The sequence below is a fragment of the Aegilops tauschii genome, chromosome 4 (genome assembly GCF_002575655.3).
Source record: "Aegilops tauschii subsp. strangulata cultivar AL8/78 chromosome 4, Aet v6.0, whole genome shotgun sequence".
In the NCBI taxonomy this organism is placed as follows: domain Eukaryota; kingdom Viridiplantae; phylum Streptophyta; class Magnoliopsida; order Poales; family Poaceae; genus Aegilops; species Aegilops tauschii.
Genome location: NC_053038.3, coordinates 152,098,880 through 152,115,563, shown reverse-complemented (window position 1 = coordinate 152,115,563; position 16,684 = coordinate 152,098,880). Strand labels below are relative to the sequence as shown.

General features: G+C 50.8%; 1 protein-coding gene across 1 annotated transcript; it reads left to right on the top strand.

The window, feature by feature from the left end:
- Nucleotides 1-15,216: 15,216 nt before the first annotated feature.
- LOC141021720 (uncharacterized) lies at nt 15,217-15,821 on the top strand. The gene is made up of 2 exons (XM_073497576.1): nt 15,217-15,410; nt 15,488-15,821. Exons 1-2 carry the CDS (start codon nt 15,217-15,219, stop codon nt 15,819-15,821), a joined length of 528 nt encoding a protein of 175 aa, XP_073353677.1.
- The last annotated feature ends 863 nt before the right edge of the window (nt 15,822-16,684 follow it).

Genomic DNA, 16,684 nt, shown 5'->3' with positions numbered 1-16,684 from the left:
TCAAAATGCTCTCACAATATTTAGGGGCCACGCCTAAGTTTTTGCATACAGGGTAAGACAGTAAGGAAACAAGGGATCAGACGGATATGTCGCTCGCCGCGTCTTCCAGGCCGTCTTCAGATGCACCGCTGGCGTCGCTGTCGCCATCGCTAGCGTCGCCTCCACCTTCGTCAGCCCCGGCATCGTCGCCGTCAACCACGTCGCCTTCGTCTGTGGCCACCACCACCGCGTCGTCTTCAAAAGTGAATGCTCTGACCAGCGCATCCAGGTTGTCCTCCACCCACCGCGCCAGGTCGCCCCGGATGGCTTGCGGTACGGGGGCAATGGCGGCTTCGAAGTCAAAATCGGGGAAGGTGTTCCGAAGATGGCTGAAGACACGGGAGAACGCGCGCCCGAGCAGGCCCCAGCTTCTCTCTTCCACAAGCTGGCGAGCTCTATCAGACCGGGCTTCCAGGCACGTCACCACATCGGCGAAGAAGCGTAGGTGACTGGCATAGTCATTCGAGTGTGGGTGCAGAGCATTCTCATCGCAGACGTGGCCCAACGCCGCGTTGACCCTGATCCTGAGGTCCTAGAGCATGGGGGCGTGCTCGCGCTCCAGCGTCCGCCGCTGAAGCACTTCCTCCCTATTCCGCCGCGCAACGGACTTGGCGTCATCAACCCACCTCTGAAGAGAAAGCAGCTCGGCGCGGACGGAGGCCAGTTCCGCCTGCGCCGTGACCAGGGCGGCTGCTGTGGCCTCCTCGCGCCTCTCCGCTTCGACCAGCTTGGGCCTAAGGGCGTCTGACCTACCCGCAGCCTCCGTCTCCGCAAGCTTCAACCTCAAGTCATACCAACCCTCAAGATCCGCGCGAGCCTCAGCCACCCGGCGATCAACCTCCTCCTGGGCCCTGGCCTCGCCCGCGTCGACGACATCCTCCGCTTGGACAACTTGGCGCTCCCTCGTCTCCAGTCACTCGAGCTCGAGGCTGCGCTCCACCGCTTCCAGCGCCATCGCCTCCTTAAGCTTCCAGATCTCTTCCTCCTCAGTGGGTGCCCGGCCCCCTCATTGACGCAAGGGTGGCTTTCCGTGCATCCACCTGCTGCTCCAGGGACGCGCTCCAGGCCTGGAGCTCCCACGCGCGCTTCTCCGCAGCCTCACGACGGCGGTCGGCCTCGCGAGCTTCCTCCAAAGCTCTGGAGCAGGCCTCACGAGAGACCTTAAGGGACGCCTCGGCCTTCGCATTGTCAAGATCACGCTGATGACGGCCGAGGCTGATAGCCACCTTCAACTTGTGCCACTCTTCCGCCAACCGAAGACCCACGGCCTCAAGGCGCGCGTCGACACCCGCGAGTTCTTCACCTAGTCGGTTCATCGCGCCCATCGCCTCCTGGAAGAGCTCATGATGAACAACGCTCCGCCCGTGCTCGAACTCAAGCGCACGGCCCATCTCGTCCTCCGCAGCGGGGGCTGTGGGCGAGGCCTGGAGCGGTGCGCCCCCTCTCAGCAGGGGGTTGGGGGCTGGCGCTGCCCTAGGCGCCAGCCGGACCTCGCGAGGGGCCCGAACTAGACGGGGCCCGCTGCCTGAAGAGGAGCCGAAGACCGAAGCCAGCTAGCTGCTGTCCATGACCAGAGGAGGGGCCCTGGGCACGCCCGCCAAGCTCCACACCAGACCGTGGAGGAAGGACGACGAGACGCAGATTCAAGGCGCCGTGGAGGCAAGCGCGCCTCTCCAACCGACCCTACTCCAGGGACAGCATGCAGGCTCGAGGCGCTCATGGCCACCGGGGGAGTCGAGGAAAGAGGAGGCTGCTCCTCAGGAGTGCAGCGGCCTTGGCGGAAGGGACCCTGAAAGACCACCGTCAGGAAGGAAAGCATCACTCAAGAAACCACTAAGGTACAGTACTTACTCGTCAACGGCGATGTACTTCCTTCGCTTCAATGGCCCAAAGATACCGTTGCTGCTCGGGGATCCTTTCCTCTTGCGGAGCTCCTCGAAGTCCATGCAAAGCCGACCGAAGCGCTGGACGTCTTCAGGGGTGCCGGGCTGCGAAGAGCAGTTGGGTTCCGTCCCACCGCGACCTCCCGAGGCCTCCGGAGCTTCGGCCTCGGGAGTCGCGTGCTGCATCGTCTCAGCGACCGACACCCCAGAGGAAGAATCATGAGTTCCTGAGGACGACACCCCAGGAGCCCCAGGCGGCATCTGCACCTCAGCACTCGAGCCGCCAGCCTCTGGCGGTGCTCGCCCCCCTGCATCCACATTCGGGGCGAGCTCGGCGCCAGCGACGGAGAAGGGAACTACGTCCACGGGGTTCTCGCGAGGCCCCCCCCAGGCTGTCTGGGCGCATCCCCCACTCATCAAAGGAAGGCATGCTCTCTACAAATCCAGCCTTGTTCGTGCAGCGGTACAACAGACAGCTCTTCCCGGGCATGTCGTCCGGCGAAGGGACACCTGTCAGGACCCCGAGCACTGTTTGCCACGTCTCAAGAGGGAGCCCGGACTCCTGAAGCCTCATATGGTCCTGACTATTGAGCAAGGCCCACATCAGGCGAGAGTGGCGCTGAAGCGGAGTGACTCGGCGCCTGACGAACTCCTTCACCACCATAGGCGCAGTCACGCCGCGGTCCTTGAACTTCCTCAGCCTGAGATAGACAGGGAAAAGACAGGAGCTCGCGAGCCTCTCGTGGCCCCAACCGGAGTTGGGAACGACAGGTGCTGACGGAGAATGGAGCAGAGGGCTGAGCACCCTGGCGTCAACAAATACCCACCGTGTCCAAAACTTGCTCGTGGATAGAGGAAGCTCGAAGTCGATCCCCGTGCCTGCCGTCGCAGCCACAGCCTGGAAGCTCACGCACCCCGATCTTTTCCGAGGATCCATCAGATGCAATGAGAAGAAATGACGGAGAAGGGCCACGGAAGGGGCAATGCCCACCATGGCCTACACACAAAGGCGAAGACAGCGAGGAGAGTCATGGGTTGGGGGTCGAGATGCAGCATGTGGATCTGGTAATGTTCAAGCACCGAGTTGAAGAAGGCGGAGAAAGGGGGAATCAGGCCGGCCCAAAGGGCATCGATGAAGATTGGGACCTCGGTGGCTGCCCAGTCAATACGAGCACGAGACGCAGGCCAAGCAGCCGTCTCTCCCCACTCACTGAAACTGGAGGCGAGCATGGGGCGCACCTTGCCCATGGCCTCACCGTTGAGCACCAGCGACCGGCCAACTGCGGGCTCGACGGCCCGAGGCGCACTTGTCGAAGACAGAGGCTTCTTCCCCTTGTCCGCTTGTTTCGGCGCCATGGCGATGGAGTGAGCAGAGCTCGGGTCAGATTGGAAGAAGAGCGGAGTCTCGGGGAAACAGAGGAATTGGGGAAGTATGGCACGGGCGATGGAAGAATAACTGTGTAAGGTGCAGTGGCCGCCTAGCCAGGCGGGTATCAAGGCAGCGTGGGGAAGCGGAGACGCCCACGTCCAATCAACCGCCACACATCAACCAAGGCCGCAGGCTTTTGGGGCCCGCGGCGCTTCGCACTTGACCTTTGGCTTCGCCTCGAAGCCAAGCCCGAGCGTGACTTGGGCCCGGGGGCTACTGTCGGCGTTCTGGGAACGGGGGTCCCCAGACTTGCCTGCCTGCCGCCCACGGCGTGGCTGTGCTAGCAGGCCTGTACGGCCCATCTTCATCAACAAGGCATTCCAGACCCTCGCGAGGCGGATGACACAAGAACTCCTCAGGAGCGGCCTCACTAGGTTGGCTCGTGAGGGGAGGAAAGATCAAGGCAGGGCAAACCTCGCGAGGTTCTCGTGACGTGAGCCATGACAATCAAGATCAGGCGAGCGCCAGCGCGCAGTGTCCTTGTTTCCCCTTTGGTGCTAGGGAGGCAAGCGCAGGCGCGGACTACCGAGGCATCAATCAAAGGTTTCCATACCAGTGCAAACGAGACCAAGACCAGCAGGACGGCAAGACGGAGGTCACCATGGAGCCCAAGGCGGCGTCACCACCAGAGCCTTTTGCAGGCGAAGACTGCTTTTGTCAGGATAAGCTGTACTAGCTGTCCCCTTCCAAATTGGCCGTTGTTGGCTCCCTTCCCGCTCAATATTTGGGAAGAGGACCAGGTCCTATATAAGTAGAACTAGCCACCGCCGTAGGGGATGACTGATTCAGAGGCATCTCACCTGATCCTTGACCACACACCAAGCACAAGAACACCTCAACCTCAGGAGGTTGTTCTTCCCCTTGTACTGTTCATCATCAGCCCAAGAGGCAATCCACCACCACCACACTGGAGTAGGGTATTACACCACAACGGTGGCCCGAACCAGTATAAATCTTGTGTCTCTTGTGTTGTGAGTTCGTTGAGTTCGTCCGCGAGATCTTAGCAAGCTAGGGCGTGGATCGGTAGGGGGGAAAGAACTTTGCGCGCACCCTAGAGTTCGAACCTTAAGGGTTTTGCCGGAACCCGTGATCTGACATTTGCCTCGACTGAAAGGTGGATTGCCATTACCATTGCGACACTAGTTTTTAAACCCGGCATTGGTGTTAGCCAAAAAATCTGACCTGCCGTCAGAATACTTGAGCTTCCCCCCATTGCCTTGGTTATTCTAATTGCTATGCTGGGCTGAGGTGTGTTGCTGCTGACCCTTGCCACTGCCGTTCTTCTTGCCCTTACCAGATTTATCATCATCAGAGCTCGGATCTTTAGTAGTATCAGAGTCGCCATGCCTGGTAAGTACATCCATAAGCTTGCCCATATCTGTACACTTACGCTTAAGCCACCCGAGCTTCTGCTTGAGGGGGTCAAAGTGACAGTTCTACTCAAAAAGTAGCACGACCCGAGCCGCCCGAATACTGTCCGAAGAATGGATGATGGTTGCAACCCGGCGAGCCGATGAGCCGACTCATCCTCTCGCTGCACACAATGCTTCAAATCAACAATCATCAAAGGCTGCTTACACGTACCTTGAAAATTCTTGATAAAGCTATCCTTCAACTCCGCCCAAGTATTGATGGAGTTAGGGGGCATGCTCTTCAGCCATGTACGAGCTGGCCCTTCCAACATCATGGTGAAATATTTAGCACAAACTGCATCGTTGACGTCTAACATCTCCATGGCCGGTTCATAACTTTCAATGCAAGCCTCTGGAGGGAGGTCCGCCGTGTAATTAGGCACCTTACGAGGGCCTTTGAAATCCTTGGGCAAACGCTCATTACGCAAAGCCGACACTAGACACGGCAACCCAATGGTCCTGGAATTTGACCCGGCTCCCACCGAAGCTGAACGGGTCACCGGAGGCTGCTGATAAGCCCCCTGGTTAGCCGCTGCTGCCGCCTCATGGAAGGCTCTGGCCTCATCCACAATCGCGTGAGCATGAGTCCCCGGGTTATAAAATGTTTTCAGAAAAACACAAAAATATTTTCCCTTTTATTTGCCTTCTTTCCCATTTGCCTTTAGGTCTTACTTGGCTCGTTTGCTTGTTCGCTTGGAATAATTGTGTATTTATTGAAACTCAGAAGCAAAAGGTGTATGGATCCTCATCCACTTGCTAATCTTTTTAAATGATACAATTCTGATGAACCAATTGCTAGTGAGTTGAGTGCACTATATTAACTTTATGAAGTTTTGCTTGAAATTCGTGAATCTAAAATTTGTGATGAAGTATTGAAAGAAGTGATTCACAATAGCTCCTTGAATGAAAAGAATGATTGCAATGATCTTATTATAAATTCTATTAATGTAAATTGTACTAATAATATGCAAAGCCCTAAGCTTGGGGATGGTAATTTTGCCATGTCCGCTACTTATTGCAATGATCATGATTGGGGTGATGATACTTCTTATGATCTTGAAAATTTATTTAAGCCTCATGATGAATAAGTTTGATATATTATTGAAAGTGGGTTTGGAAAGTGTTAACTCTAGGTAATAATGATCCCACTACTTTGGAGAATTATCAATCTTACGAAATTTTTCATAAAAATGGGTTTGGAGAAGTAATGACTTCATTTTATGTTAATCCCACTATTTTGGAAGAGTGTCAACTTTGCATGCATGTGGAACATGAAGAGAAAATTTTATGTGATAGCTATATTGTTGAATTTGATTATGATCCTACATGTAATTATTATGAGAGAGGAAAATATGGTTTTAGAAATTTCCACGTTACTAAATTACCTCTCGTGATGTTGAGATTGTTGTTGTTTCTCTCTTCTTCCTTGCATATGCTAGTTTTTGCTTGTCTTGATAATTTGTTTGCTTATAGAATGCCTATGCATAGGAATTATGTTAGACTTAAACTTGTTTTTCACATGCTTCATGATGCTCTCTTTGTGTTTCAATTGCTATGTTTTCATGTGAGCATGATTAAAATTATCAATGCCTAGGTAAAAGGCTTTAAAGAAAAGCAATTGTTGGGAGACAACCAAATATTTTTATTTTCTGTTTTTACGAAAATACACATTATAAACTCTATAATAATTGTGTTTTGGTGTTTTAGTTAGTCTCTGAGCCAAGTAAGACCTTTGGGATGGTCTATGGTGATAGTTGATTTTATCTTGCTGAAAAACAGAAACTTTTGCGCTCATTGCCATAATTGTTAAAAATCACAGAAGCGTGAAAAAAATATCTATTTTTACACAAGGTCGATATATGAATTGCCTCTATTGTCCTAATGTTTTAGAATTTTTAGAGTTACATATGTATACGAAGTTTTCATATTCCTACAAACTGTTTTTGTTTTAGATAGATTTTGTTTTCTATGTGTTGTTTGCTTATTTTGATGAATCTATGGGTAGTATCGGGGACGTATGAACCATTTAGAAGTTGGAATACAGTAAATATTACACCAATATAAATAAAGAATGAGTTCAGAACAGTACCAAAAAGTGGTGATTTATTTTCTTATACTAATGGATCTCACGAGTTTTATGTTGAGTTTTGTGTTGTGAAGTTTTCAAGTTTTGGGTAAAGATTTGATGGACAACGGAATAAGGAGTGGCAAGAGCCTAAGCTTGGGGATGCCCAAGTCACCCCAAGGTAATATTCACGGACAACCAAGCTTCTAAGCTTGGGGATGCCCTGGATGGCATCCCCTCTTTCGTCTTCGTCTATCGGTAAATTTACTTGAGGCTATATTTTTGTTCACCACATGATATGTGTTTTGCCTCGAGCGTCTTGTATGATATGAGTCTTTGATTTTTAGTTTGCCACAATCATCCTTGTTATACACACCTTTTGAGAGGGACACGCATGAATTGGGAATTTATTAGAATACTCTATGTGCTTCACTTATATTTTTTGAGCTAGGCAATTTGCTCTAGTGCTTCACTTATATCTTTTTAGAGCATGGTGGTGGCTTTATTTTATAGAAATGGTTGAACTCTCATGCTTAACTTATATTATTTTGAGAGTCTCTAAACAACATGGTAGTTTGGTTAGGTTATGAATTTAGTCCTAATATGATGGGCACCCAAGAGGGATATAAAAAAACTTTCATATAAAGAGCATTGAATACTATGAGAAGTTTGATTCCTTATGATATTTTTGAGATATAATGATGGTTCTATTAGGGTCATGCTAGTGAGTAATTGTGGATTGGTAGAAATACATGTGTTTAAGTTTGTGATTCCCGTAACATGCATGTATGGTGAACCGTTATGTGATGAAGTCGGAGCATGATTTATTTTCTGATTGTCTTCCTTATGAGTGGCGGTCGGGGACGAGCGATTGTATTTTCCTACCAATCTACCCCCCTAGGAGCATGCATGTAGTAATTTGTTTTGATAGCTAATAAAATTTTGCAATAAGTATATGAGTTCTTTATGACTAATGTTGAGTCCATGGATTATACGCACTCTCACCCTTCCACCAATTCTAGCCTCTCTAGTACCGCACAACTTACGCTGGTGCATTAAATCCACCATATACCTTCCTCAAAATAGCCACCACACCTACCTATTATGGCATTTCCATAGCCATTCTGAGATATATTGCAATGCAATTTCCACCATTCCATTTTATAATGACACGCACCATCATTGTCATATTGCTTTGCATGATCATGTAGTTGGCATAGTATTTGTGGCAAGGCCACCGTTCATATTTTTTATAGATGTCACTCTTGATTACTCCACATCCTGGTACACCGCCGGAGGCATTCATATAGAGTCATATTTGGTTCTAGTATCGAGTTGTAATTCATGAATTGTAAGTAAATAAAAGTGTCATGATCATCATTATTAGAGCATTTTCCCATGTGAGGAAAGGATGATGGAATCTATGATTCCCTCACAAGTTGGGATGAGTCTTCGAACTTCATAAAAAATAAAAGAGGCCAAAGAATCCCACAAAAAAGAAGAGGCCAAAGAAGCCCAAACGAATAAAAAAAGAGAGAAAAAGAGAGAAGGGACAATGTTACTATCCTTTTTCCACATTGTGCTTCAAAGTAGCACCATGATCTTCATGATAGAGAGTCCCCTATGTTGTCACTTTCATATACTAGTGGGAATTTTTCATTATAGAACTTGGCTTGTATATTCCAATGATGGTCTTCCTCAAATTTCCCTAGGTCTTCGTGAGCAAGTGATTTGGATGACGATGAAATGTACCTAGGGTAGGGTCTTGGGCCTGACCTGTATGCCCTACCCAAGGACATCACACAAGAGTCCAAGGCCTACGAAGATAGAAACAAGATGCCGACTGGAATCATCAGGGAGTGCAACCCAGTCAACAGAAAATTCACTCGGATAGCCCAATTCGACTCGACCGACGTCATTCACTTGGCTGAACCAGAATCCACTCGAAGGACAGAAGGCCTAAGGTCACCTGTAGATAGCAACGGTCGGTCATTCACTCTATCACCTTAAAGGTCATTAAACGCGGGCGTTACCAGTAACGTTCGCAGCATTACTCTCTCATTGAACCCTTGCGTAACTGAGGACTACGAGGGGTCGGCACACTATATATAAGACACGCCTCCCCTCTGGCACAAGGGTTCGCACCCCCTGTAACTCAACACTCCAATCAACAGAGCCTCCGCGACACCAAGACGTAGGGCTATTACCTCCTCCGAGAGGGGCCTGAACTTGTAAATCCGAGTGTACAACCCGCCGTAGCTAGGCACTGCCCTCTCCTACATACCCCCCATCTCTACTGTCAGATCCATTCCCACAAAAGTTGGCGCCCACCATGGGGCAGGCGTCTAAACGACTTCCGGTGAGGTTGTAATCTTCGATCTCCATCGACATGGTTTCCGGCGGTGGATTGTCCTTGGGCCGCGAGATCCGTCTCGGTGCGCTCACCTTCATCGCAGACGATTCGGCCTGGCTCCAAGAAGCCCCCCTCAACGTCGAGGCGCTCCCCATTCGTGGGCTGGCGCAATTCCGCGCGAGTGCCTGCGGCGTCCTCCTGCGGCAGCCGTCGACTTAGTATAAGTCGGCTCCCGCAGCGTCTTCACTTCTTGTTGCCCGCCTCCGCAAGCGATCTGGTCGCTCACGACTCCAGCGGTGGGTGAAGCACGCAGTGGCACGTCAGTTGTCGACGCCTCAGATTGTGGCGATCGAGCCTGATGAGTCCCTTTACGGCCGGTTCGATCTGTCGACTGGTCGCTCGGATACGCTTTCCGAGTGCGAAAGCAAAGACCCCGCGGCAGAGGTCCTCATGGTTGGCTCCCAGCGTAGCCCACTAGGATTCCCCCGCGGCGCTCACAGCGGAAGCGATGGCCCATCGCATGGCGATGATGAGTACTACCCGCGACCTCTCATTGCGGAACAAAAGAGACACTACTAGAATCAGCTTCTTTGCCGTCCGCCATGGCGGATGGCAAAGGCATAGACCACGGACGGCAAACTTCTTTGCCGTCTGCTAGCGGACGGCAAACTGTCCGGATGAACACGTGCCAGCAAAGGCCTTCTTTGCCGTCTGCTTCCCAGAAATGGATGGCAAAGGATTATGCCGTCCGCCGTCCGAGGCCAGCAGACGGCAAAGACAGTGGACGGCAGTGCGGTGGCGTGAGAGCCGTTAGGGGGTTAACGACGCTCTTTGCCATCTGCCAGCGGACGACAAAGAGTAGAAGCTCTATGCCGTCCGCTGACGGACAGCAAAGAGCTCAACTAGGCAACACTGGGAAGCTGCTAGCGGACGACAAAGAGCGTACCTAGTGGGGTGGGGACGGGGCGAAATGAATGACCTAACTGCCATTTTCTTTGCTGTCCGCTGGCTGACGGCAAAGAACTTTTGCCGTCCGCCAGCAGACGGCAAAGAAAATGGCCGTTAGGTCATCCTCGTAAGCCCACCACCCATCCTCTTTGCTGTCAGCTAGCGGACGACAAAGATATGCTGATGGCAAAGCCTTCCGTTGCCGTCTGCTACCTCTTTGCCGCCCGTTTTCCGTTGGCTGATGGCAAAGCCTTTCTTTGCCGTCCGCTAGCTGACGGCAAAGAGTCAGCAGACGGCAAATCTGCTGATTCCAGTAGTGAGAAGAGCCGTGGCGCACGGATGAACAGGCTCTCCAGACCCCCATCGTTGGGGATACCGCCGAGGCTCAGGCCATGGAGGCCACGCGCATAGCCACTTTGGCTGAACGCACGCGCCTGGAGAATATTCAGAAGTCACTCGATGACCGCGCTCGCACAGAGATCCCAAGTTCCAGTCGACGGCAGCGACAATTGTTTCCGACTGGATCTCAAGATGAGTGTCAGGTATACCGCACTCTGATTCAGAATGTTGCAGCAGTAGCTCGTATTGCAGATTCCATCCAGCCGTCCCATTCTAAGGCTAGGAGAGGCTTAGAGCAGATTCAAACGCTGCTTAGAGCGGCTGGGGAGCAGAATTCAGCTGTCTCCCAGTCGTGCAACAGAATTCATAGCAGGTCCGTTAGAGCGGACACGGTCCAGTCTGCACACAGCCCAAGATCTCCTCCGCGGCATGAAGATCGTGGTTATCGTCAAGACCAGTACCTGGATAGAGGCCAAGGGCAGTTTGATCCTCGATATCACCGTGACGACCACCGTCGAGTGCCTACACCCCCTCAGAGGGGTGGTTCGTACACGCCCTGGCAGTATGACGACAGGCACCCGTTCGGTGATGAGCGGAGAATTCTAGTAGACCCCTGAGAGCCTAGATTTGATGCAAGGTCACTCCTTGTGTAGGGCCTAGTGGACAGAGGCAGAGCAAACGGAGAAGGTTTGGACAAAGATCGTCCGAGTGGGAGCAGAGCTTTCATCTTTGGACCTGAGTGTTTCAGTAGAGCTATTCGAGCTGCTAAGATTTTCCCCAACTTCAGGTTAGCTACAGGGGTGATCAAGTTTATTGGCGAGTCAAAGCCAGACACGTGGTTAGAAGATTACCGAGTGGCCGTGCAGATCGGTGGAGGTAACGATGCAATGGCCATGAAGCATTTTCCCCTGATGCTTGAGGGCTCGACCAGGGCGTGGCTGAACCAGTTGGCTCCTGCTAGCATATACTACTGGGAAGACTTGGCCCGTGTGTCTATCAAAACCTTTGAAGGCACTTGCAAGCAATCCGCTGGGCTGACTGAGTTGCAACATTATGTCCAGAAGCCGAATGACACCTTGAGGGATTATATCCAGCGGTGGACCACACTTCACCATTTGGTAGAGAATGTTTCAGAGCACCAAGCAGTCTGCGCTTTCAAGGAAAGCGTACGGTACAGGGAGCTCACACTGAAATTTGGTCACTCCGGGGCCATGACTCTGAATCGGATGATGGAGATAGCCACTCGGTATGCGAATAGCGAAGAAGAAGACCGACTCCATAATGGCAAAGGGAAGGTCGTCGACCCCGACACTGGGGCCGGGAATTCCAGTCAGAGACAGAAACACAAAGCTGAAGCCACAGTTCAGGCTGAAGCCACGGTAGTGAATACACAAGGAAAGTTCAAGGGAAAGCCCAAGGGGTAGTGGGTACCCAAGAAGATGAAGGATCAGTCTGGTCAAGACGTCCTGGATTTACCGTGTGCCATCCACACGAAGAAAGATGAAGAAGGTAACTTCATTTTGCCCAAGCACACCACTCGGCAGTGCAGATTCCTTATTCAAAGGTTCTGTGAGGGTCGGCCGAGCGAGAAAGGCCCCGACAAGAATGAGGATGAGGAAAAGGCAGATCATTACCCAAAGGTCCATGCTACTCTTGTGATTTTTTCTGATGTTGAGAGCAAAAGTCGACTGAAAGTCATCAACCAAGAGGTGAACATTGTTGCTCTGACAATTACAACATACCTGAAGTGGTCAAAGACTCCTATCACCTTTGACCAGTCGGATCACCCAGCTCATGTTGCTACCCCGAGGCGGCAGGCTTTGGTGGTTGACCCAGTTATCGAAGGCACTCGGTTGCATAAAGTTCTCATGGATGGTGGCCGTGGTCTGAACATTCTGTATGCCGAGACCCTCGAGGGAATGGGCATTCCGATGTCCCGACTCAGTGAAAGCAACATGCAGTTCCACTGAGTCATCCTAGGGAAGAAGGCGAAATCACTCGGGCAGATTGCTTTGGATGTGATTTTTGGTGATTCGAAGAATTTTTGCAAGGAAAAGTTGACGTTTGAAGTAGTGGATTTCCATAGTGCTTATCATGCTATTCTGGGCAGACCGGCGTATGCTCGTTTCATGGCTCGCCCATGTTACGTGTACCTCAAACTGAAGATGCCCCGGCCCAAAGGTGTGATCACCGTCACCGGAAATAGGCAGAGAGATGAAGAATGCCTCCAGAAAGGATCCAGGATTGCTGATGAGCAGATGGCAGTGGTGGAGCTGGAAGAGTACAAGAAGAACGCTGAACAAACTGATTTGCTCCGTTCCAAGAAGCTTGCTTCTGAATACGCATTTCAGTCAGCTGGCGAAATGAAACCAGTGCGGATCCACCCGGAAGATCCCACAGCTGCTCTGATCCACATTTCAACGACACTTGGTAGCAAATAGGAAGCCGCGCTCATCCAGTTCCTCCATGAGAGCTGGGACATCTTCTCATGGAAACCGTTAGACATGCCAGGTGTACCCAGGGGGCTGTCTGAGCACCGTTTGCGTGTCGACTCAAAGGCCAAACCTGCCAAAGAGCATCTTCATCGTTCCGCCGCGGAGAAGAGGAAGGCGATTGGCGAGGAAGTGGCTCGACTCCTGGCAACTGTGTTCATACACGAGATATACCACTCCGAGTGGCTTGCTAACGTCGTCATGGTCCCCAAGAAGGATAATTCACTCTACATGTGCATTGACTTCAACCATATCAATCGGGCCTGCGCGAAAGATCATTTTCTGCTGCCTCGCATCGATCAAATAGTCGACTCGACTACGGGGTTTGAGCATTTGTGTTTTCTTGATGCGTATTCCGGATACCATCAGATCCGACTGTATGGGCCAGATGAAATAAAACCGGCCTTCATCACCCTGTTCAGGTGTTTTTGCTATGTCACCATGCCATTCGGTCTCAAAAACGCTGGCGCCACATTCATGCGCATGATTCAAAAGTGCCTTCTCACCCAGATCAGTCGGAATGTGGAGGCGTATATGCATGATATTGTGGTTAAGTCACGCAACAGTTCTGACCCGCCGTCTGACTTTGTTGAAACCTTTGCCAATTTGAGAAGGTATGACATTAAGCTGAATCGGTCCAAATGCACATTCGGAGTACCCGGAGGAAAGTTACTTGGTTGCTTGTTTTCGAACGAGGGATACATGCCAATCCCGAGAAGATTGGTGAAATTCTCTGAATGAACCACCATGTGCATGTGCATGACATTCAGAAGCTTACAGGTTGTCTCGCTGCACTGAGTCGGTTCATTTCACGTCTCGGTGAAAAGGCACTGCCTCTTTACCGGCTGGTGAAAAAGTCAGATACGTTCGAGTGGACTCCCGAAGCCAAAGCAGCGTTTGTGGAGCTCAAAGCCCAGCTTTCCACCCATCCGGTGCTTGCTGCTCCGAACAGCAAAGAGCCTCTACTCTTATACATTGCAGCCACTGGTCAGGTTGTCAGCACAATGCTCACCGTGGAGCGAGAAGAAGAAGGCAAGACCTATAAAGTTCAATGGCGAGTGTACTATATCTCTGAAGTCTTGACTCCATCCAAGCAGAGGTATCCACATTACCAGAAGCTTGTTTATGGGATTTACTTGACTGGGAAGAAAGTTGCACATTATTTCCAAGATCACTCGGTTTCAGTCGTCAGTGATGCTCCATTGTCTGAGATCATGAACAATCGAGATGCAATTGGTCGAGTGGCTAAGTGGGCAATTGAACTTCTCCCTTTGGATATCAAGTTTTAAGCAAAGAAGGCGATCAAATCTCATGCGCTCACAGATTTCCCGGCCAAATCGATTGAACAGCAACAACATACCCAAGTCCACTCGGAACACTGGACTATGTTCTTCGATTGGTCTAAGATGTTGAATGGTTCTGGTGCCGGAGTGGTCCCGGTGTCCCCAAGAGGTGATAATCATAGTTCTGTCCTCCAGATTACTTCGATTCCTCCATTAAGGAAGCTGAGTATAAAGCACTCCTCTACGGTTTGCGTGTGGCTATCTCACTCGGCGTCCATCGCCTGATGGTCTACGGTGACTCAAATTTGGTGGCCAATCAGGTGATGAAGGAGCAGGATGTCAGAAACCTTTCCATGACAGGATACTGCAACGCCGTGAGGAAGTTGGAGAAAAAGTTTGAAGGTCTGGACCTTCACCACATTCCTCGAATCAAAAATCAAGCAGCTGATGACTTGGGAAAAATCGGTTCCGCTCAGAAGCCTATGCCCAGTAACGTGTTTCTTGAGCATCTTCATTCCCCATCAGTGCAGGAGGATACTTTCACTAAAGAACCTCCCCAAGCGATAAGTCCTACCAATCCAAATGAAATCGAGGTACCAGCAGTTATTGATCTAGTTATAGAGATCCTAGTAATCACCCTCGACTGGACAGTGACATACATTGCATATCTGGTAAGGCAGGAGCTTCCAGAAAATGAAGTTGAAGCATGACTGATTGTCCGTAGACCCAAGGCTTTCAAAGTGATTAATGGGCATCTCTACAGAGAGAGTGTTACTAGCGTAGCTCAACGGTGTATTTCTCCAGAAGAGGGTCGACTGATTTTGGATGAGATCCACTCGGGGACCTGTGGTCACCATGCGTCCTCTCGGACAATCGTGGCCAAAGCATACCGAGCTAGATTTTACTGGACGCGAGCCAATGAAGCTGCAAAGGAAATCGTTCAGCGGTGTGAAGGATGCCAGTCTATGCAAACATGTCCCATAAACCTGTATCTGCCCTGAAGACCATTCCACTCGTCTGGCCATTTGCCGTGTGGGGTTTGGACATGGTTGGGCTACTCAGGACCGGTGGAAGCGACTTCACTAAACTGCTGGTGGTAGTCGACAAATTCACTAAGTGGATCGAAGCCAAGCCTATTAAGAAGCTAGATTCGAGGACGTCCGTCAGGTTCCTGAAAGAGTTGTTATTCAGATACGGAGTCCCGCACAGTATTATCACGAACAACGGCTCAAACTTCGATTCAGAAGAGTTCAGAGACTTCTGTGCCTCTCAAGGCACTCGGTTGACTACGCATACGTTGCGCACCCGCAGTCAAATGGTCAAGCTGAGAGAGGGAACGGCCTCATCCTCCAAGGATTGAAGCCCCGACTCATGCGTGACCTTGAGCATGCAGCTGGAGCTTGGGTGACTGAACAACCGTCTGTTCTATGGGGTTCAAGGACGACTCCGAACCAGTCTACTGACCGCACTCCGTTCTTCATGGTGTACGAAGCTGAAGCAGTATTGCCTAGTGATCTCTTCCATAATGCACCTCGAGTGGAACTCTACTCAGAAGCTGAGGCAGAGCAAGCAGGATAGGATGCCGTTGATCTTTGGAAGAAGAATGCGAGATGGCCCTGATACGGTCGACTGTTTATCAGTAGGATGTTCATCGATTCCATGCCAGGAACGTCAAAGGTTGAGCATTTCAAGAAGGAGATGAAGGGCATCCCTCCCACTCAGGGGCTTAGCCGCAAAACAGTTTGCCCTAAGTTAAAAAACTACTACGAGTGGAGAGCATCCCTCCCACTCGGGGGCTTAGCCGCGAACCAGTTTCACCTAAGTTAAAAACTACTCCGAGTGGAGAGCATCCCTCCCACTCGGGGGCATAGCTGCGAACCAGTTTTGCCTAATTTAAAATAATATGTTCACTTGAAGCATGCGGTAAACAGGAAAGCAAAATATTCAGATAAATCCATCAAGTTCAGAAACGCAAGCAAAAGTACTCAGGCATCAAGCCCGAATGAGTTTAACGGTTACAGGATCACTCGTCATTCTGAGGCAAATAAAGTTTGGATCTTAAAGTTTTTCTCACTCGGCAGGGGGACTCGCAGGCTCGACAAAGGTGTCCAGGTCAATGCCATCTACAATCCGAGTGGCTGCATCAATGAAGGTCTCCATAAAATCTTCAAACTGGAGCTTCTTTGTGTTTGCCACTTGAATAGCCTTCAGCTTGTCCTCCCTAGCCTCCTTGCAGTGGACACGGACAAGTGAGAGTGCCACGTCGGCTCCGCAGCGGGCAGCTAATTTCTTCCACGCTTGCACTCGACCAGGGATTTCATTGAGCCGAGTCATCAGTGACTCGAGGTCATTGTGGAGTGTATCCTCTGGCCACAACTCCTTGTCTATCCTTGACAATGCAACCTTCATTCGGGCAATGTACCCCAAGACGTTGTCAAGGC

Excerpts from the sequence above, each read along its gene's own strand:
- LOC141021720 (XM_073497576.1), top strand. The coding sequence starts at position 15,217 with ATGTCCCATAAACCTGTATCTGCCCTGAAGACCATTCCACTCGTCTGG. Across the intron at positions 15,411-15,487 it reads GATTCGAGGACGTCCGTCAG|AAGAGTTCAGAGACTTCTGT; the intron begins GTTCCTGAAAGA and ends ACTTCGATTCAG.